At 35.9% G+C, this 23138-nt stretch overlaps 1 protein-coding gene across 2 annotated transcripts in view; it reads right to left on the minus strand.

Annotated features, from left to right (window-relative positions):
- Nucleotides 1–297: 297 nt before the first annotated feature.
- JCHAIN (joining chain of multimeric IgA and IgM) overlaps nt 298–23138 on the minus strand; it is a 46580-nt gene continuing 23739 nt past the window's right edge. Inside the window, exons 1-4 of one of the 2 annotated variants that reach the window (XM_036108839.2) lie at nt 8094–8262; nt 4462–4588; nt 2109–2189; nt 298–1255 (exon numbers count right to left, since the gene is read on the minus strand). In XM_036108839.2, coding sequence (XP_035964732.1) covers nt 1051–1255; nt 2109–2189; nt 4462–4588; nt 8094–8157 — 477 coding nt within the window. In that variant the 5' untranslated portion in view covers nt 8158–8262 and the 3' untranslated portion in view covers nt 298–1050. Of the gene's footprint in view, nt 1256–2108; nt 2190–4461; nt 4589–8093; nt 8263–23138 lie in introns of those variants that run through there. The other variant, XM_078068746.1, reaches the window with a different exon arrangement.

The raw sequence follows: 23138 nt of genomic DNA on the forward strand, positions 1-23138 counted from the left end.
CAGCATTTACTTTCCACAGAACCCTTGGATATGTCTGTCAGGTGGCCTTGGCTTTCTGCCATAAGAAGTTTTATGTGCCATGATAAACATTATGTTTGTCAAGAGGGACCTTGTCTTTTAATTTAATTTTAGATTTAAATGACAAAGCTATTTCAAATATGTGCATGTACGAATTCAGTGATTAATGCATAATTATACCATACTTACAAACTGCTCATCAGTAATAAATTATATTTTACCTTACATGCAACAAAGTTAACACTAGTAAACTTTTCAATAAATTATTTCACACAGGTGTATGCTTATGAATCTATTTAATTGTTCAAGCTGTGCTAGAGAATACATATTTTGGATACATATTTCATTAGACTCAGTTACAACATAGATGATTTCCAATGGGAATTTCTTATACTATCCTGATTATCAAAAAAAAAAGTCTGTATCATCTGCCACCAAATCTGTGCTATGTCAAAATATATTTTTCAATTATGCATTTAATTATGTCACTTTTGGCTCATTGGTTTCATAAACGGAGATCCCATTTTAAATTATTTTTGCAAATATTTCCAAAACATGTTTTCTAATTATAATTTTTCTAGGGAAGACATGTAATTGACCTATGTTTACATATAAATTTTCTCTGCACATGATACTTTTAAAAAGAGAATAGAGTGGAAGGTGCAAAAGCTCTGGCTCTCCGAGGCAAGGCCAAAAAAAAAAAAAAGTGAAATTTAATTATGTCTTCTGATTTTTACTCTTTGAATTTTATTTTCTCCTCTTGTCTATTTTTAAATGCTAGAAATTGTATTTTTAAGGTCGTATACCCCTTTGGGCAAGGATTATGAGAGATTTCAATACTTAGAGTGAGAACATACAGTTGAAAAGCAATTTCAGTAAAAATAATAATGTTACTATTTCTATTTGGGGGGTAGTTTTATATTAACAAAAAAAATCACTGTTTCAATATCATTGGTAGTAAATATATTAACTTCTGGATCAAAATGAAGAGCCTTTCAAGAAAAGTAGCTGTGCAGTCAGCAATGACTTAAATTAGTCAGGGTAGCAGGAATCCGGGGTCAAGGCTGTTTCCACCATTTTGGTCTGACCACCATATGTAAATGGGACCCAATTTGTGTAGCACTTGTTTCTGTCATAGGTGTAACAGGTCTCACTGTCTTCATCACAGAGATTGCTCTGGGAGGCGATAACTACTTGATTATCCAGCTCCACTTCCACAGGATCACATTTTTTACAGCTGAAAAATAAATATATTCATTTGACAATCCCCATCAAATGTTGTCTCGGAATCTGAGTGACTATTCGTTTCTATCCAAAATTAGCTGGCTCTTGCTCATGACTCCTTTCAGACCTCAGCTACTCTACAACAATAGTTAATGGGAGTTTTCAACCTTTAATATATAAAAATTAGTTGAAAGTAAACAATATAATTAATGATACAATAATATGATGTTTTGTCTATACCATACAGCAAATTCTACTCTTCTTAGGTTTGTTCCCACATGTATACTGGATTAAACAAGTTCTTTATAGTGACAAGGAAGGCAGAATATTTTTAAGAAAAAGAAATTGGGGGCGCCTGGGTGGCTCGGTCGTTAAGCATCTGCCTTCAGCTCAGGTCATGATCCCAGGGTCCTGGGATCGAGCCCCCAATCGGGCTCCCTGCTCAGTGGGAAGCCTGCTTCTCCCTCCCCCTGCTTGTGTTCCTGCTCTCACTATCTCTCTCTCTCAAATAAATAAATAAATAAAATCTTTTAAAAAAAATTGTTTGATGTTGGATTCCATAGCTTCCAAAGAAACACCTGCATGTTAATATGTCTGAAATCCAATTACTTAACTATTAAGACAAATTGGCCCTTCTGTACTACTGGCAATAATTTCTTATTTAGAATAAATTTATAACTAACTTTTATCTGTGATAAAGTTTTATAAATTTATGATATCTAATAATTAACATAAAAATTAATGTATTCAAAAGCTCAAATTACATTGGTAAATGTTTATACCCCATATTTTCAGAAACATTCTTACTAACAAATTTAAAGTTATTAAATTCCATATCTATATTAGCATGAAGGAAAATCTCTTACAGGTCAGACAAATGGTATACAAATTTGGTTCTCACTGGCGAGGTGGGATCAGAGATATTCTCCCGGTTGTTCAGAGGAACACTAAACAAAAGAAAGAAATCAAGATAATGAAACTAACAGATATTGCTTTTTTTATAATAGGTATATTGCTGGGACAGTATTTACTATTTCATCAGGAATTTAGTACATTTAGCACTCTATAGCACTCTAAAACCACTCTACAGTAATACTATTACTCCGATTTCACGGTAATTTGCCATATCTTAAACATTTCCCATTCCAAATAAACCTCACAGAAACAACTCTGTCAATGATCATTACTTACCTGGCAAATCCCTGCTTTTCCTTTAAAAATCAGCTCAAGTTTTCCCCTCTTTATGATGATCCATTCTCACTCCTGAACAAATTCCTTTCTCTTTCGTCCCACTGAAGTTCATGTATCTTTATTATAACAAATGCCATATCACAGTCGCTTGTCTACAGAGAAGTTGCTTCCCCAGACTACATAAGTTCTTTGAGGCAAAACCATTTATGTATTCTCAGTGCCTTTCTAGATGTGTGTCATGTAGGATATGTTCAATATTTGTGGAATAAATGGACAGATATTATTATCCATATTTTTGGAATGCAGAAATTATAAACCAGAGATCTCAATGACTTACCCAAGTTCACACAACAACTAAGTAGTAAAACTGTAACTGGACTCCAGACCTCTTGATTTGGTGATGTTCCATGAAAAAGTAGGTAACACTTATCAACTAGTTGAGATGATGTCATTAATTTTTACATTTTTCATATACGTCATCATTTCTCCTCACCAAATGACACGAAGGAAAACATGAGGATGGATTTAGCAGCACTATCTACATAGATATCAAGCCAAAACCTTAGATACCATTCCTGAGTGCCGCCTCTCTGTAATGACCGATATCTAATCCATCTCACAGTTCAGCTGATTCTGATTCTTTGCAATCTGTGCACTTGGTTTAAGACACTGCCATTTCTCTCCTAGATTGTAGCAATACCCTCCTTTAGTCTTGACCCCTCCAATGTATTAGCCACATTATTGCCAAAATGGCCTCTAAAATACAAGCCTAATGTTCTTCTCTGCTTAAAACCTACAGTGTCTCCACCCAGAAAACAGAGCATGCTTACGATGGCATAGAAGGCCCTTCATGATACGCCTGCACCTCTCCAGCCCCATCTCTCCCCGTGCGACCCTCTTTACATGCTAGCTGGAAACAAGTGCTTGCAATCCCACAAATTTACCATGCTTTTTCTCATCTCCAAGTCTTAACAATAACAAAAACAGCAAGAGTTCTAACCTTTACAAAGTACTTCTAGTGTGTCTGGTACCATGGGAAGCATGTTATGTGATGATTTCATACAATCTGCACAGCACCCATTTCCTCTTCCTGGAATGACCTGCCTCGCCTACCGACCCTTCATGCCCCACACACAGTTACCCGGGTCACTCCTGCTAGCTGCCACTTGCACCACTTAACTCCAAACACCCCTGGCTGACTCCCACTGCCACTCCCTTCACCCTCCGGGATTGGACCGGGTGCCCCTCCTGAATGCTCCTATAACATCTTGTGCTGATTCCTGTCACAGCATTTACAATACTGTATTGTAATTGCCTTTTAATTGTTTGAAGTTCCCTACTAGACTGTAAATTATTTGATGGCATGGACTGTGCTTTATATAAATTTTTGTATCACCAGCTCTAATCCTCAGTGGCATTCAGTAACTCTCAATAAATGTTTGCCGAATGAATGAATGATTGAATGAATGGATCTATTCTTTATTAGATTGTAAAGGCTCTAGTAATATCAGGAAAAGCTTTATATAATGAGAAAGATAATACACATGTATGAGTATCTACTGTGGGTTTTCAAACACTGTCCTAGATGCTTTTGTTCATTAGCATATTTAATTTTGTCCATTTAGCATCTTTAATCCTCATATAAAGTCTATGCGTATATACACATACATAGATAATTATCTATAGAAACAGGTTCATGTAAGTGCTACACATCAAAAAGAGGAGTAGAGGGGCATCTGGGTGGCTCAGTTGGTTAAGTGACCAACTCTTGATTTCCACTCAGGTCATGATTTTAGGTTTGTGAGATAGAACCCCGCATCGGACTCCATGCTGGGTATGGAGCCTGCTTAAGATTCTCTCTCTCCTTCTCTCTCTGCCCCTCTCCCCACCCTGCTCTCTCTCTCTCTTAAAAAAAAAAAGAGTAGAGACATAGGTATTACAGTCAATACGTTCAAACAATGGCTAATAAATGAAAGTATCTCTGCTTACAACATGAAAAAAAAGAAAGAAATTTAAAGTGCCACATACATAATTCTGATGTTTCTCTCCACAATGTCTTCACTAGGACCTTCGGGAGAAGGGATGATCCTGGAAGTAATCCGGGCACACTGACACTTGTTGTCAACAAGAACAGTCCTTCCATCTTCATCTTGGGCTTGAAAGATAAAACATATTAAGAAGAGAGGGGGAGAAAGGTCTGTTTCTATACTTTTATTTAATTTATCTTTTTTCCAGTAGAAAAACTAAGTTTTATGGTCGATCGGTTTCAGCTTTCTCCAATTTTGTCCTTTTTCCTAATCTAAAATGCTAAGTGGAATCTCACAGCATTGTGAAGGAAATCCAGATGCACTCCAAACAAATTGTTTTCTTTTTCCCTTGGCCCAGTCTGTGGGAACCCAGGCTAAAAGAATTCTAGTTTTCATTTAATGCTTTTAATAGAGGCACAGCTCTCTGAATAATGTAGCCTTGTAAAAAATCAGTGCCAAATGACAAAATGATAGAGAAAACAAAAATCTAGACTAGATGTCTCTCAGACCAAAGTAATTATTCAAAAGTAAACAAAAAATGACATTAGACTTTGTGAGTCCCAGTTGAAGTGTCACATCCTTCCTGAACTCCCATTTATACACTTTTTTCCATCTGTAGGTTGGATTAGAGTTAAAAACAGGCACATTTTCCCCAAGATAACCCTACTTTGTGAGACTTTTAAGTATTCTCTACTATAATTTTCCTAAACTTAATTATATTCTTCTTTTTCATAATAACAATCAGGTTATCATGGCATAATGGTTCAGTCAAATAAAATAATAAGTGCTATATTTATTACTATTTCTTATAAGAATTATTTTAAAAGATATGCCATATATACATGTAAAGTGCTATGAATTTACAAAAGCAATTTAGAAAATATTGTGAGGTACAAGCTCTATTTAATATAATATGCTGTTTACAGAAAAAAAAATAAGTGAATGGATACACAGATGACCATTAAAGCCTTAACTCTGAGTATCAACACTTATTGTCTAATCTGAATATTGGACAAAGAGGTCTGGTAAGTGTTGCAAGGAATAAACAAAGAAAATTTCTTATTATCTGGACTTAGATCAGTTAACAGGCATTTGAAGAATCAATAACAACTTTATTTAATAGTGCTAATTAAACAATAGTAATAATGTTTGATATATTTTTGTTTTGTTTTTAAATTAAACTTTTTTAGATCACATGCACTCATAATAAATACTAGAGAGAGAACCCATGTACATTTTACCTAGTTTCTCCCAGTGGTAACATCCTGCAAAACTATAGTACAATTTCCCAACCAGAATACTGAATTTGATAGAATTTACCAATGTTAGCTTTTACTCAATGTAGGGTACTTAAAACAAACAAAAAAACTTATAACCCACTACCATAAAACTAACCCATTAAATATGTTTTTTATTTCTATAATTTTAACTAAATGGCCTTTAAAATTTCCCCCCATCAAACCTCAACTTAAAAAAAAAATTTAGCACATTAATTCAAGTTACAAAGGTTAAATGATCAGGATAGATATAATTGTAACTGTAAGTCTAATTATTTCAGAGGTGTCCCAAAGCAGAGAGGACCTAATTGCAGTATTTCAGTCTTGATGATAATCGTCATTACAAAAACACTTAAGACCATTGTTTTGTACTTCTAATTGTTGGACATACTTTACAATGCATTATTATGGAATTATTCATAACTTCTTAATACATCTTCTGATAAAAGTCTTTATAGTATTGGAGAAGAAACATTATGAAATCAAGATAATAACATAATTCTTCTTAACATTTTGAAAAGAATAAGATGACTTAAATGGTGTCCTCTTCCCTACTCCTATATTCCTGACTCTTAAATGTTTTTCTTTTTTTCTTTTTTAATTTAAATTCAATTAATTAACATATAGCATATTACTAGTTTCAGAGATAGAGTTTAGTGATTCATCAGTTTCATATAACACCCAGTGTTCATTACATCAAGTGCCCTCCTTTTGGTCCATCACCCAGTTATCCCACCCTGCCACCCACCTCCCCTCCAGCAACCTTTAGTTTGTTTCCTATAGTTAAGAGTCTCTTATGGTTTGTCTCCCTCTTTGATTTTGTCTTATTTTATTAAATGTTTTTCTCAAAATATAGAAAAGTTCTATATTTTATTTATAGTATATAATTTATTTTCTTACCAGAAACCAAGGAAAAAACTATCAATTTTTATTACTATTTATTATTATATATAAATATTGTTATTATATATAAATATTGTTATTATATAAAAATAAAACTAATATATCTACCAGGAAATGTACAAATACAGTCAATTCACCAAGACTTAAAAGATTCTAACATTCTTACTTACAGGCAATATTTTTCCAAATAAACCTGTTATAGATTGTGCCTGAGACATAGCAGGTGCTCAATAAATATTTGTTAAATTTAATTCAGTTCAAACAAATGAGAAAATACACTTAACAACACATACTAGATATGAACATAATGAGTTTACTAAAAGGTGATTCTCCAATACAGGCAGAATAGGATAGAAGTTAGGAGCAGGGGCTATAGGGTCAGATGGCCTGGGTTCTACGTGTTTGCTGTGTGACTGTAGGTAAGTTATTTCGCCTCTCTAAATCTCAGTGGACTCAACTATATGTTAGAAATATTAATAGTACCTATCCTCAAATGGTTACTATGAGAATTAAATGGAATAGTATATGTAAAACAGCATAATGCCTGGAAAATAGTATGTACTCAATAAATGATAGATCTTTTATATATGTTTTACATATATGTTTATAGGTATATAAACATGTTCATAAACATTTATTTATATACATAAATACATATACTGTACATGTTTTAATACTAATATTTTTGTGTGTAAATATTATTAGAAATTCATTATTTCTAATGCTAAAGTAGTATAAAAATATATGTAAAATGACTATTCTTAATTACATCATACCCTGTTCTGAAATAAGAATAAGCTCAGTAAGTGTTAGAAACAATCAGGCCAAATTATATAACTTCTAACTCATTACCCTTCTAGATGAAAATTATTACATCTATAGTCAGAATGTATTCCATTTTCTACAGTAGTTTGAAAGGTTAGTAAACAAAATAACCAAAGTTATACCATCAAGTCATAGGCAATCTGTGTAACATTAAACATTGTTAAAGTGTCATAATAAATCTGTAGGCTCAGATCCAGAAAAGTTGTTAGAACTATTATTAGTCTCTCTGGGGAAGTAAAATCCCAATGCATTCCATATTGTAGTTATAGTAATTATTACTTCATTTCTCCAGAATATTCATTTAAGATACTCAAGGAGAAGATTACTGATTTTCAAGATTCAAAATGAATATTTATATAAGTATAGTTATCAATACTTATCCAGAAATATATATTTTCTTATTCTCTAAGTTATAGTAGGCAAACAAATAAGAGAAAAAAAGAATAAAAAGAATTACAATGAGTCTTCTCTGCTTAAAGATCACTGCCCATATAAAGATTAAGGCATGTTAGAAAAAGTAGCCAGCTAGCTAGCTAACCAAAGCACAAACATAAATGTTTAAATCTGAAGAGCAGATCTGTGTTATATTTTTCCTTTTATGTGGGTTAATTTTCAAAATACCACATACCTGTCACAAAAACAGCCTTAACAAAAATGGCTAGGACTCCCCAGAAAAGCAAATGGTTCTTCATCTTGACTTCACTTCGAGAAACTGAAGTTAAAGTCAGGGTTAAGGTGTGTGATCTATAAGGAGTGTGCAAATGATGGTGCTTCTGCTTTCTTAAAATAACACTCCAGGCAGCTAACAAACTAAAAACAATCACAACTGCGGTTGGAGTCAGAAATTTAAATGCTGCACTGGACAGAGATGTATGTCTCAGATTTCCGTATTTTCTTCCAAAGTATACCCCCATAAGCCATGCTTTAATGCAGTAACTTTTTATTTTACATGTTTCATTAAACATGAAGATTAATAATAACTTCAAGTCAGGAGTACATTAAGAATGTTTAAATAGGGGTTCTCAAATTTATTTCCTAGATAATAAAGTTTTCAAATCAAATATGTGACATTTGTTATGCCTAGAACAGTAAATGAAGGGAAGAGAAGGAGGAGAAATTAATTAAAGCCTTTCAAGGTCCCAATTGTACCTTATGTCAACTTTTTCTACTAGTCCTTAATTAACCAAGTTACCAGATTTAAATATACATATTCTACATGACATACATAATATATACATAATCTGATTGCTTTCAGTTATTTTATAAACTCAAACATGAAATTGGAATTTGAAACAGATGGATACTAGATGTATCAGTTGCCATGGTTTAATTTGATAGCATTAAGGCAGACCTTGTGTTTGATAATCTAGTAACAGCTTTTGGAATTATAAACCCATGAAATGATTTTCATTTGAGATGCCTCAACAGAAAACTGAATCCCTGCAGTATTTCTTGTAAGTTTTTGTCATTAATTAGTGTCAAAAAGCAAACAAACAAACAAGTAAACAAAACCCTGAGCTTTTGGACAGGGCATCACCCTACCCTCTGCCCCAACATGTTAGAATTTCCTATCTCTTAGGCAGGGTTGGTTCCAAGATGATGTTGTTTATATATATATATATAACATCAAATATGTTACTTTTGGTTCTCAGTTCTCTAATTTTTAAGGGTCTCCTAGAATTTTGAAAGGCACTAAAGAAATGCTTCAGGATCATAAGTAGGCAAGCAGATTTCATAGCTAACAGCAGAAGGGGGCAGAATGAAACTAATTATTAAAGGCTGGCACATAACTGAACTCTTTCAATCATGTACTGAATGTCTAACATGAACAAAGTGCCAGACACTAGAACACATAATATTACTATACTGTCAAACTTTACTCTCATTTTAATTTCTACTATCATAGGACTTAGAAACTATTTGGGGTTAAGAAAAACATACTGGATTCACATGAACAATTTTATCTATTAGGGAAAAAAACAAATCTGAAAACACATTATTTTAGTGTTTGGTCAGGATGTCAAAACAAGTATCAATACTTAAAAGCTCCTCATTTCTAACTGTAGTTTCTAAATGACTGATTTATTCATTCACTCCAAAATAGAGTAATTAGAAGTTGGCTGGATAGGGGCACCTGGGTGGCTCAGTCGTTAGGCGTCTGCCTTCGGCTCAGGTCATGATCCCAGGGTCCTGGGATCGAGCCCCACATCGAGCCCCACATCAGGCTCCCTGCTCCACTGGAAGCCTGCTTCTCCCTCTCCTACTCCCCCTGCTTGTGTTCCCTCTCTCGCTGTGTCTCTCTCTGTCAAATAAATAAATAAATAAAATCTTTAAAAAAAAAAAAAAAGAAGAAGTTAGCTGGATACTTTTTTGTTTAAGTCATTATTTCCTTGAAAATAAACTCAAGTCTAGATTTCCTCCCCAAAGCAAGTTGGATAAATCCTTGGGTACAAAAAGTTTCCCCCAAAGCTTATTTTTTATAAAAGCAAATATTAGTTGATTCATAATTACTAAGCTAAAGAAAAGCTCTATATTTGATGTTTCTGTCCTTTCAATCTTACAGTTTTATATTTCTATTATATAAACTATGCATCTAAAAGAGAAAAAAATAAAAGAAATTACTCAATAAAAATAAGGGCTGGAGACCCAAGTGGCACCTTTGCCACCAGAAGAGAGTTACTATACCTGCAATATAGGATCAGGACCAGTGTATTGCTCAGTGTGGTCCAGGGATTATCTTCCCTAGTACCATCTGGAGTACTAGTCAAAATATGAATTTCCTGGTTACACTCAATCAGAATTTCTGGAGATGTGACCTTGGAATATGTATTTTTAGAAAGCCTTCCAGTTGAGTCTAATGTACAGTAAAGTTTGAAAATTCATAGACTAGAAGCATTGGGGGGAGGGTGATAACTAGCAGTATTATCTATTTCTAGAAGAGCAAGAGGTTAATAAAGGTAATTTTTAAAAAATAAATAGGCTTACATTGAAAACAACTTAGTTGAAGCTTCTATTTACTTTTACAATTCTGTGCTATAGGTGAATTGTTCCATAATCTGTTTTAGCACTAAACAATTACATATAAATAACAGGTCCTGGGGCGCCTGGGTGGCTCAGTTGGTTAAGCGACTGCCTTCGGCTCAGGTCACGATCCTGGAGTCCTGGGATCGAGTTCCGCATCAGACTCCTTGCTCAGCGGGCAGTCTGCTTCTCCCTTTGACCCTCCCCCCTCTCATGTTCTCTCTCTCTCTCTTATTCTCTCTCTCTCAAATGAATAAACAAAAAATCTTTTAAAAATAAATAAATAACAGGTCCTGGTTTAATCTTTAAACCATTTCATCTCCAGTTTTAGTTATGTTCTTCCCACCAAAAAATGTAAAATGTGAATAGTAGAATACTTTCCATGCAAGTAGTTAAGTTACTGGGAGCTTAGCCACATTGTTCTAAATTCTTCACCAAAAATGATTTATTTTTCGACATTCATATATAAGATTCTTATAGTAAAAGGTTCAGTGATAGACTCATCTGAATGAAAGAGATCCTAAGATAATTTAGTCTCACCTTCTTTACTCCCATTCAAGTTTTGTTTCAATTTCCTATACAGCAGTCTGAGTTCATTCAGCATTTGCTTAAAAACCATCTGAAATAGGTCAATGCATCACTTCCTCTGGACACAGCTTATTATATACTTGGGATATTCAAATCATGACAAAGACTTTATTCTCTTGGGACATAGAAGACGCTCTTCTTGTTTTGATCCTATCTCACTGGTGACTCCTTCTAAGTCTCTTGCTGAATTTTCCTGTGAATATTGAGGTTTGATCCTCAGCTTTCTCTTTTCTCTCATCCTTTCCTTAATTAACTTTAACGTGACTTTCAAAGGCGTAATTCTAGACTTTACCTTGCCTGTTGAGCTCCAAACTCCTACATCCAACTTTCTATTTGATATCTCTACTTGTCTAACAGGTATCCAAAACTTAACCAGGCAAAACAGTAATCTTGACAATCAAGCTACCCTCACACTTCCAATCTGATCTTTTACTGTCTCTAGTCTTCCTTATCTCAGTAAATCCACCTGGTTGTTCAAACCAAATCCTCTTCTTTGATTTCTTTGTTTTCTTCTCCCCCATATTCAGTTTACCACCATATCCTGTTGGTTTTATTTCAAGACTATATCTCAAATTTATCTGATTCTCTCCATTTTCACTGCCAGCCTGGTCCAAGTCTCTATCCTCTAGCCTAGACTACTACAATAGCCTGAGTCATAAAGTTATTTTTCCTTTGCCCCAGAATTGGCTACTAGGGCTCACAGCTAACAACCAAGAATGGCTAAGTACCCCAAATTCTACAGAGAGTCAGACACTTCCTCCAAGGCTTACCAGAAAGAAGAACAGAACTCAACTTATGGCCATCAACCACCACCCCCATTCCTGAGCTCTCTCCTCTAGTCTTTAAAGGACTTTGGAGGGAAAAGGGAAATGACATCATTGGAGCGCTTGGCTTTGTGGAAATAGTAGTGTTTGTGGTAAGAGACTTTCCCCCTTTATTCTTGGGAGAGGGAAGGACAGGGTGCTTTTTTCTCCCCAAAGTCAAGTGAGGGAGAGATTCAAGAAAATCATTCAAAGAAATCAGGGACCCTGCAAAAAAGGAAAATTGAGAAGCAATAGAGCATAATAGTTAAGAGAAAGGATTCTGAGTCTGATTGCTTGAGTTTATTTCCCAATCCATCATTTACTAGCTGGGTGAAATGGGCAAACCTTGAACACTCATTTAACCTCTATCTGTAAAATGGGGATAATAACAATACATATTTCTTAGGATTGTTGTGGAGCTTAGCATGTATTATAACATATAGAGAAGTTAGAAAAGATCTTGGCATATGGTAAGCACTCCATTAGTAGTGATTATTATCATCAGAACCATCACCATTATGTTGGTCACTCCCTGTTGAGTTGCAGAAAACACAAACCCAACATGGAGCTGTCTACTTTGAGGAAAGCATTCATGGGAGAACTGGACATTTCCCCTTGGGTTGTGGGCATGTAGAACATAGAAACCGATATGTGCTCATGGTATATGACCCCTTATAAGGTATGAATGAAAATGTCTTAAAAAAGTGATAGTAACCAAAACAGTATGGTACTGGCATAAAAACAGACACATATAAAATAAAAAACAAATAAACAAACAAAAACACATATGTAGACCAATGGAACAGAATCTAGAGCCGAGAAATAAATTCACACACATAGAGTTAACTATTATTTGACAAGGGAGACAAGAATATTCAATGGCAAAAGGAAAGTCTTTTCATTAAATGGCCTTGAAAAAACTGAATATTCACATGCAAAAGAATGAAGCTGGACCCCTATCTTCCACCATTCACAAAAATTAACTTGAAATGGATTAAGGACATAAACATAAGACCTGAAACCATAAAACTCCTAGACAAAAACATAGTGGAAAAAACTCCTTGACTTGGCCTTGGCAATGAGTTTTTGGATATGACACCAAAAGCATAAACAACAAAAGCAAAAATCAACAATTAGAACGACATCAAACTAAAATCTTCTGCACAGCAAAAGAAATAATGAACAAAATTAAAATGCAATTTACAGAATGAGAGAAAATATTTGCAAACTATATATCTGATAAGAAATTAACATATAGAAGATACAAGGAACTTATACAACTACATAGCAAAAAACCCAAACAATCCAATTTAAAAATAGCCAGAGGACTTGAACAGACATTTCTCCAAAGAAAACATCCAAATGGTTAACATGTATATGAAAGGTGCTCAACATCACTAATCACGAGAGAAATGCAAATCAAAACCACAATAAGATATTACCTCACACCTGTTAGAATGGCTATTACCAAAAAGACAAGAGATAACAAATGCTGGTGAGGATGTGGAGTAAAGGGAGCCCTTGTGCACTGTAGGAGGGCATGTTTTTTTTTTTTTTTTTAAGATTTTATTTATTTATTTGAGAGAGAGAGAATGAGAGAGAGAGCATGAGAGGGGGGAGCGGGAGAGGGAGAAGCAGACTCCCTGCCGAGCAGGGAGCCCGATGCGGGACTCGATCCAGGGACTCCAGGATCATGACCTGAGCCGAAGGCAGTCGCTTAACCAACTGAGCCACCCAGGCGCCCTAGGAGGGCATGTTAATTGGTACAGCCACTATGGAAAACAGTATGAATGCTCTTCAAAAAATTAAAAATAGAACTACAATATGATCCAGCAATCCCACTTCTGGGTAATATCCAAAAGAATACCATAGGAAATTAAACCACTATCTCAAAAACATATCTGCACACCAAGTTCATTGCAGCATTATTCACACTAGCCAAGACATGGAAACAAACCAAGTGTCCATAAACACAGGAATGAATAAAGAAAATGTGATATATATGATGGAATATTTTTCAGCCATAAAAAAGAGGGAAATCCTGTCATTTATGACAACACAGATGGACCTTAAGGGCATTGTGCTAAGTGAAATAAGTTAGACAAAAACACTTAACTGATTTCACTTAAATGTGGAATTTAAAAACATTGAACTCATAGAAACAGAGAGTAGAATTCGTGGTTTCCAGGGGCTGAGGGGTGGAAGAAATGGGAAGATGTTGACCAAAGGGTACAAGCTTCCAGTTATTTATAGATCTTGGATACTAGCCATTTATCTGATATGTCATTTGCAAATATCTTCTCCCATTCCGTAGGTTGCTTTTTAGTTTTTGTTTTTAATTTAAATTCAACTAGCCAACATATAGAACATTATTAGTTTCAGTTATAGAGTTCAGTAATTCATCAGCTGCATATAACACCCAGTGCTCATCACATCACGTGCCCTCCTTAATGCCCATCACCCAATTACCCCATCCCCCCACCTATCTCCCCTCCAGCAACCCTCAGTTTCTTTCCCATGGTTAAGAGTTTCTCATGGTTTGTCTCCCTCTCTGATTTCTTCCCATTCCATTTTTCCCTACCTTCCCCTATGCTCCTCTGTGCTGTTTCTTATAGTCCTCATATGAGTGAAACTATATAATTGTCTTTCTCTGATTGACTTACTTCGATCAGCATAATACCTTACCTCCAGTTTCATCCAGTTCTATATAAATGGTAAGATTTCATCCTTTCTGATGGCTGAGTAATATTCCGTTGTATGTATATACCACATCTTCTTTATCTATTCATCCACTGATGGACGACTAGGCTCTTTCCATAGTTTGGCTTTGGGGACACTGCTGCTATAAACATTGGGGTGCAGGTGCCTCTTTGGATCACTACATTTGTATCTTTGGGGTAAATACCTAGTAGTGCAATTGCTGGGTCATTGGGTAGCTCTATGGGACTTCATCAAGATAAAAAGCTTTTGCACAACAAAGGTGACTATAGTTAATAATACTGTATTGTATACTTAAAAGTTGCTGTTAGAGAACTTTAATGTTCTTACCATAGCAACAACGACAACAATGATAATCATGTGAGGTGAAGGATATTTTAACTAACCTTCCTGTGGTAACCATTCCACAATATATATGTATCAAATCATCACATTTTACACCTTAAACAGTTATATGCCAATTATTTCTCAATAAAGCTGGAAAAGAAAAAGAATACAACCAGAGTTTTACTAACTTGGGGAAGGAAGACAACACTCTGAAGAACTGTTAGCTTTATTTGTAATAGCCTAAAACTGGAAGCAACCTAAATATCCATACACAAATTGAGTGAACAAATTGTGGCATGTTATTCAGCAATAAAAGTGAATAAACTATTGATACACAAAACAACATGAATGAATCTCAAAGTAATTATTCTGAGTGAAAGAAGCCAGACAAAATATCTTAAAAAGAGTATATGCTGGGGCGCCTGGGTGGCTCCATTGGTTAAGCGTCTGCCTTCGGCTCAGGTCATGATCCCAGAGTCCTGGGATCAAACCCCGCATTGTGCTCCCTGCTCAGTGGGGAGTCTGCTTCTCCCTCTGCCCTTCCCCTGCTCCTTCTCTCTCTCTCTCTCTCACACACACACTCTCTCTCAAATAAATAAATAAACCTTTTTTAAAAATTTTAAAAAGAGTATATACTGTATGATTCTATATATTATATATACAGAATATATATATATATATATATAGAGAGAGAGAGAGAGAGAATTTGAATATAAGGACTTCATCAAGATAAAAAGCTTCTGCACAGCAAAGGAAACAATCAACGAAACTAAAAGGCAGCTAGGGCACCTGGGTGACTCAGTTGGGCATCTCTTTGGTTTCCACTCGAGTCCTGATCTCAGGGCTGTGGGATCAAGCCCCACATCAGGCTCCTGGCTGAGCATAAAGCCTGCTTGTCCCTCTCCCTCTGCTCCTCCCCCTGCTCACGGGGCTCTCTAAATTAATTAGTTAATTAATTAATTAAATCTTTTTTAAAAACCCTAAAAAGAAGCCTACAGAATTGGAGAAGATATTTGCAAATGACATATCAGATAAAGGGCTAGTATCCAAAATCTATAAAGAACTTATCAAACTCAACACCCAAAGAACAAACAATCCAATCAAGAAATGGGCAGAAGACATGAACAGACGTTTTTCCAAAGAAGACATCCAAATGGCCAACAGACACATGAAAAAGTGCTCAACATTGCTCAGCATCAGGGAAATCCAAATCAAAACCTCAATGAGATACCACTTCACACCAGTCAGAATGGCTAAAATTAACAAGTCAGGAAACAACAGATGTGGGCGGGGATGTGGAGAAAGGGGAACCCTCCTACACTGTTGGTGGGAATGCAAGCTGGTGCAGCCACTCTGGAAAACAGTATGGAGGTTCTTCAAAAAGTTGAAAATAGAGCTACGATATGACCCAGCAATTGCACTACTGGGTATTTACCTCAAGGATACAAATGTAGGGATCCAAAGGGGTACGTGCACCCCAATGTTTATAGCAGCAATGTCCACAATAGCCAAACTATGGAAAGAGCCAAGATGTCCATCGACAGATGAATGGATAAAGAAGATGTGGTATATATATACAATGGAATATTATGCAGCCATCAAAAGGAATGAAATCTTGCCATTTGCAACAACGTGAATGGAACTAGAGGGTATTATGCTAAGCGAAGTAAGTCAATCAGAGAAAGACAAGTATCATATGATCTCACTGATATGAGGAATTCTTAATCTCAGGAAACAAACTGAGGGTTGCTGGAGTGGTGGGGGGTGGGCGGGATGGGGTGGCTGGGTGATAGACATTGGGGAGGGTATGTGCTATGGTGAGTGTTGTGAATTGTGTAAGACTGATGAATCACAGACTTGTACCTCTGAAACAAATAATACATTATATGTTAAAAAAAAAAAAAAAGAAGAAGAAGATAGTAGGAAGGGAAAAATGAAGAGGGGGAGAAATCGGAGGGGGAGGTGAACCATGAGATACTATGGACTCTGAGAAACAAACAGGGTTCTAGAGGGGAAGGGAGTGGGCAGATGGGTTAGCCTGGTGATGGGTATAAAGAGGGCACGTATTGAATGAAGCACTGGGTGTTATACGCAAACAATGAATCATGGAACCCTACATCAAAAACTAATGATGTAATGTACGGTGATTAACATAACATAATAAAATTTTTTTTAAAAAGGGCTAGTATTGGGGCGCCTGGGTGGCTCAGTCGGTTAAGCGGCTGCCTTCAGCTCGGGTCACGATCCCGGGGTCCTGGGATCGAGCCCCGTATCGGGCTCCTTGCTCGGTGGAGAGCCTGCTTCTCCCTCTCCCTCTGCCTGCTGCTCCCCCTGCTTGTGCTCTCTATCTCTCTCTCTGTGTCAAATAGATAAAATCTTTAAAAAAAGCGGGGGGGCTAGTATCCAAAATCTATAAAGAACTTAGCAAACTCAACACCCAAAAAATAAAAAATCCAGTTAAGAAATGGGCAGAAAAACATGAACAGACATTTCTCCAAAGAAGACATACAAATGGCTGACACATGAAGAAATGTTCAACATCACTCAGCATCAGGGAAATACAAATCAAAACCACAGTGAGATACCACCTCACACCAGTCAGAGTAGCTAAAATTAACAAGTCAGGAAACAACAATTGTTGGCGAGGATGCAGAGAAAGGGAAACCCTCTTACACTGTTGGTGGAAATGCAAACTGGTGCAGCCACTCTGGAAGACAGTATGGAGGTTCCTCAGAAAGTTAAAAATAGAACTACCCTATGACCCAGCAATTGCACTACTAGTTATTTATCCAAAAGATACAAAAATAGTGATTCAAAGGGTCACATGCACCCCAATGTTTATGGCAGCACTATCCACAACAGCCAAATTATGGAAAGAGCCCAAATGTCCATCCACAGATGAATGGATAAAGAAGATGTATATATACAATAGAATATTACTCAGTCATCAAAAAGAATGAAATCTTGCCATTTGCAATGACCTGGATGGAGCTAGAGTGTATGATAAGGGAAATAAGTCAGTCAGAGAAAGACAAATACCATATGATTTCACACATATGTGGTATATAAGAAGCAAAACAGATGAACATAGGAGAAGGGAAGGAAAAATAAAATAAGACAAAAAAACAGAGAAGGAGACAAACCATAAGAGACTCCTAACTATAGGGAACAATCTGAGGGTTGCTAGAGGGGAGGTGGGGGGGGATGGAGTAAATGCGTGATGGGCATTAAGGAGGGCACTTGTAATAAGCAGTGGGTGTTATATGCAAGTGGTGAATCACTAAATTCTACTTCTGAAACAAATACTGCACTATGTTAACTAACCTGAACTTAAAATCTTGAAAGAAAAAAAATTTGAATATATATTATAAAAATATATAGGAGTACATTTTAAATATTATTTTTAAATTATATTTTAATATATTTATATTAAAATTGTGTTGTATTAAATAATATATTTAAATAATTATAATAAAATAATAATTTAATAAAAATTATTATTTTAATACAAATAATTCTAGAAAGTGAAAACAAACCTACAGTGACAAAAAGCAGATCAGTGACTGTCTAGGAAAGTAGGGACAGGGAGAGAAGAGAGGAAGAGAAGGATTATAAGGGTGCCTAAGGCTTTTGGGGAGGATATATATGTTCATTGTCTTGATGGTGGTTACAAATTCCTGACTGTACATACATGTCCAAATTTATTGTACAGTTTAAATGTGTGCATTTCATTGTGTATCTATTACATCTCAATAAAGCTATTAAGAGTTCACATCTTCAGAATTCAGTTTTTAAGTATGATGTTAGCTTTTCCTTGAATGTTCTTTATCAAGTTCAGGAAGTTCCCTCCTATTCCTAGTTTGCTGAGTTTTGTTTTTTTTTTGTTTTTTTTCTTTTCAGAAATGGATATTACACTTTTTCAAGTAGCTTTTCTCTGATTATTGAGATGACCACATGATTTTCATGTTTAATACAGTGAATTATAAGGATTTTAAATGTTAAATTAACCTGGCATTTCTGGGGTAAACCCCACCTACTCATGATGTAATATACTTTTTATAAATTGATGGATTCAATTTACTAAAATTTTACTTTGAACTTCTGCATTTATGTTCATAAAGGATATTGGTCTGAAATTGTTCTTTTCTTATAATGTCTTTGCCTGGTTTTGTTATCAGGATAATCCTGACCCAATAGAATAAGTTTAGAAGTATCTTTTCCTCTCCAATTTGCTGGAGGAGTTTGTGTAGAATTAGTATTATTTTTTTCTTTAAATGTTTGGCAGATTTCACTAGTGAAGCCAGGGCCTGGAACCTCTCTCAAGGCAAGAAGCTGGGGCAATTGCAGAGGTCTTCATATCTGTTTTCTGTCTCTCTGCCTAATGTCCAATCTCTTAAAAATCATTGTTTCACAAGTTTGTCAGGTTCTTTTAGTTGTTTCTGGTGGGAGGGTAAATCTGGTCTCTATTATTCCATACAGTTTCAAATTGAATATTGGAGATTTGAAGTTAAAAGTGAATTTTGGATATAAGTTTTTATACTGAACTAGACTTTTTTTTTAATAGACTACTCTTTAGACCTGTTTTAAGTTCAAAAAATAAATTAGACATTTAATGATAGAAAATTTCCAAAATTATTGAATCTTAAAACATTTTCAAGGGAAGGCAAAGAAAAATTTAATCATGGTAATTTGGAAGCAATAATTTGGAGAAAAAAAATGGTTTCATGTTTATAACTCATTAAACTATTCACTGCTCCAAACTCTTCTCTATATCCAGTCTTACCCCCAATACTCATTGTCTACCCAGCAGATGGTGATCTTTTCAAAAGGTAAATTAGATCATATCTGATTCAAAACCTCTAATGGCTTCTCATTACACTAAGAATAAATTCAAACTCATTATCTTGTCTGATTTCCCATAACTCTCTCTTTGACTTATCACTCTCCAGCTACTTCCTCAGGGCCTTTGGACTTTTTAGTCCCTCTGCATGAAACACTTTTCATATCTTTGCATGGCTGGCCCTTCATCATCATTCAAGTCTCAAGTTAAGGGTCATTGCCTCAGAGAGAATTTCCCTGGTTGCAAATCATCCTAACCAATCACCAGTCACTGTCTTATTACCCTATTTTATTTTCTTCATAGTATTTATCGTAGTTTGAATTTCTTATTTAGTTTATTTAGTATGTCTCCTCCTCATTAGAATAAAAGCTCCTTGAGAATGGCATTGTCTTGTTGCTCACTTCTGTTTCCAAGATCAAAGCACAAGAATAACTAAAATATATTGATTGAATAAAGGATGAATGGAGAACATTTTCATAAGGAGTTGAAACCTGTCTCTAATTTTAACTGTCTCTAGCAATATTAGTCTCTTTTTTGAACAGGTTTTATAGTGTCAATATTGCTTTTTTAAGTGTTGTTTCCAGATATGCATACAGTAGTCCAAGTGTTATCCGACCAAGTATAAAACAGCAGAACAGTAATATTTTTCAATAAATGCCACTTAAGATAGTATCTCACTTTGGGCAGCTATGTTACACCACTGACTTCTAACAACTTTATAGTCAACTAAATTCCCCTTTTAAAAAATAAGTGCTTCTATATAGTAGTAACTTCCCCACATTTAATAGTTAAACAGTGGGGATTTGGGTATGAGATTTAGCATTGGTCCTTAAGTTTTATCTTACTAAACTCAGACCAACATTACAACTTATTAGATTCTTTTTAAGCCCAGATTCTGAAACCTAGCACATTAGTTACTTCTCTCCGCTTCACAGCATCTACAAACTTGATACGCATGCCAACAGAATCCTTATTTAAGTTGTTTAGAGAAATGTTCAATGGGTTAGTGCTGAAGACAGACTTCTTTGGCACACATCAGAAGTCTCATCTCTACGCTAACACCAATCCATTAATAAGCACATTTTGGGTATAGCACTTCATTTCAAGTTAATTCATACAATACCATACTGTCACACAGACTATAATTCTCCATGTTGTCCATAAAGATAGTATGAATACTTAGCTTAAGTAATCAATCTTTCCTCAGCCTCTATTTTAATAATCATGCGATTTCTCCCCTTGAAAGTCTTTCATAATGTAAAAAGATCCTTGATATCCTGGCATCTTGCCACTTAAACACTTAAAAGGGATGATGATATTTTTTAATAGCCTTCTTGGCTTTAAATCCAAGATGTAGCTGAACTCTCTTTATTTTCCTTTTAATGGATTAAATTCTGCATTCAGTGTAACAAATCATTGTTCCCATTTGTCCTTGAACTTTATATGAAAAACAAGTTTTGGTAATGAATAGTACTGTCCAAATCAGCTCCAAAAACACAGCATCTCAAATACATCACAGGATCATCAGGAACACAGCCTTTATACCTTATCTATATGTACCATATCTCTACTTTCTAGAGCTTTGAGACACTAAACAATACAAAAGTAACTTTTGAATCAACTCAGAAAAATAAACTGAGAGAAGATCCTACTAGTACCAGAGGAAGGGCCTTCAGCCAAGACAAGCTGACAAAAAAATGATCTCCAAGAGAAGTGAAGCAAGATAAAGCATTCAAAAGTGGAAAATTCTTTATGTGTACATATACACAATATAATGAATATATAATGCAACCAGTTTAATTTTAAACATCCTGAAAGTCCCAAAACATTCCACAAATCTGTTGTACATAAAGTTATTTACAAAGATTAAAGAGGAAGTTTTCTAAAGTGAGCTAAAGCCTTTTATCTGACTGGCAATCTATTCTTGCCCCCAAGATGATCCTGGCTGGATTGCTCTGGACTTTCCAAAACTCCTGTAGAGCATTCTCTTCCCAATTCCACAAGAGCAGATGTAACTTATCAAGAACCATTATCAGCTCTTTTTCATGGCACCTTGGAGGTGGTAAGCTACTTTAGGTTGAAGCTGAACGTCTCTTTCCCAGCTACTGGCTGCCAGAAACTCATTGAAGTGGACGATGAATGAAAACTTTGTACCCTTTATGAAGAGCATATGGCCACAGAAGTTGCTGCTAACACTCTGGGTAAAGAATGGAATGGTTACATGGTCCAAATCAGTGGTGGTAATGACAAACAAGACTTCCCCATGAAGCAGGGTGTCCTGACCCATGGCTGTGCCCACCTGCAGCTGAGTAAAGGATATTCCTGCTACAACAAGGAGGATTAGAGAAAGAAAGGGCAAATCTGCTTGGGGTTGCATTGTGGAAGCCAATCTCAGTGCTCTCAACTTGGTCATTGTAAAAAAAGGGGAGACGGGTATTTCTAGACTCACTGATATGACTGTGCCTCATTGCCTGGAGCCCAAAATAGCTAGCAGAACCCACAAGCTTTTCAATCTCTAACAAAGATGATGTCCGCCAGTATGTTGTGATAAAGCCCCCAAACAAAGAAGATGAGAAAACTAGAACCAAAGTGCCCAAGATTCAGGGTCTTGTTACTACACATGTCCTCCAACACAAGCATCGACATATTGCTCTGAAGAAACAGTGTACTAAGAAAAGTAAGGAAGAGGCTGCAGAATATGTTAAACTTTTGGCCAAGAGAATGTAAGGAGGCCAAAGAAAAACTCCAGGAACAGATTGCCAAGAGACAGAGCCTGATTCTTGAGGTTCTGTCAGAGAATCTACTTCTAAGCTCATTCAAGTTTTTGGCAGAATTCAGTCCCTTAAGCTTTAAAGGTGACGTCCCCATTCCCTTCCCTGCTGACAGGTGGAGGTTGTTCCCAGCTTCTAGATGATGACAGCAATCCCTGGCTAGTGGCCTCCTTGATCTTTAAGGGTAGAAATAGTGGGTCAAGTCCTGCTCTGGTCTCTGCTTTTGCCTCATCTCTCCTGCTTCCAGCTAGGGAAAGTTCTCTGCTTTTACAGCCTCATGTGATTACACTGAGCCCATCCAGATAATTGAAAATAAACTCCCCCATTTTAAGGCCCACAGCCTTAGCTACAACTGCAAAATCTCTTTTGCTATGTAACAGTTAACATATTCACAGGTTCTAGGTATTAAGGCACGTACTTGGGCATGAGGGGTGGGTCGTTTGCAGGGGACATTAGTCTGCCTACCACAGAATTAGACAAACACTGCTCCAAAAAGAAAGGAAACAGCAAACAAAAGGCCCAAGATGGGAAAGAGCTTGGACAGGTCAAGTAGCAGGGAGGAAGGCCCTAGAACTGTAGCAGAGTGAAGGGGAGAACTGCAGTAG

The sequence above is a fragment of the Halichoerus grypus genome, chromosome 3 (assembly GCF_964656455.1).
Source record: "Halichoerus grypus chromosome 3, mHalGry1.hap1.1, whole genome shotgun sequence".
NCBI lineage: Eukaryota > Metazoa > Chordata > Mammalia > Carnivora > Phocidae > Halichoerus > Halichoerus grypus.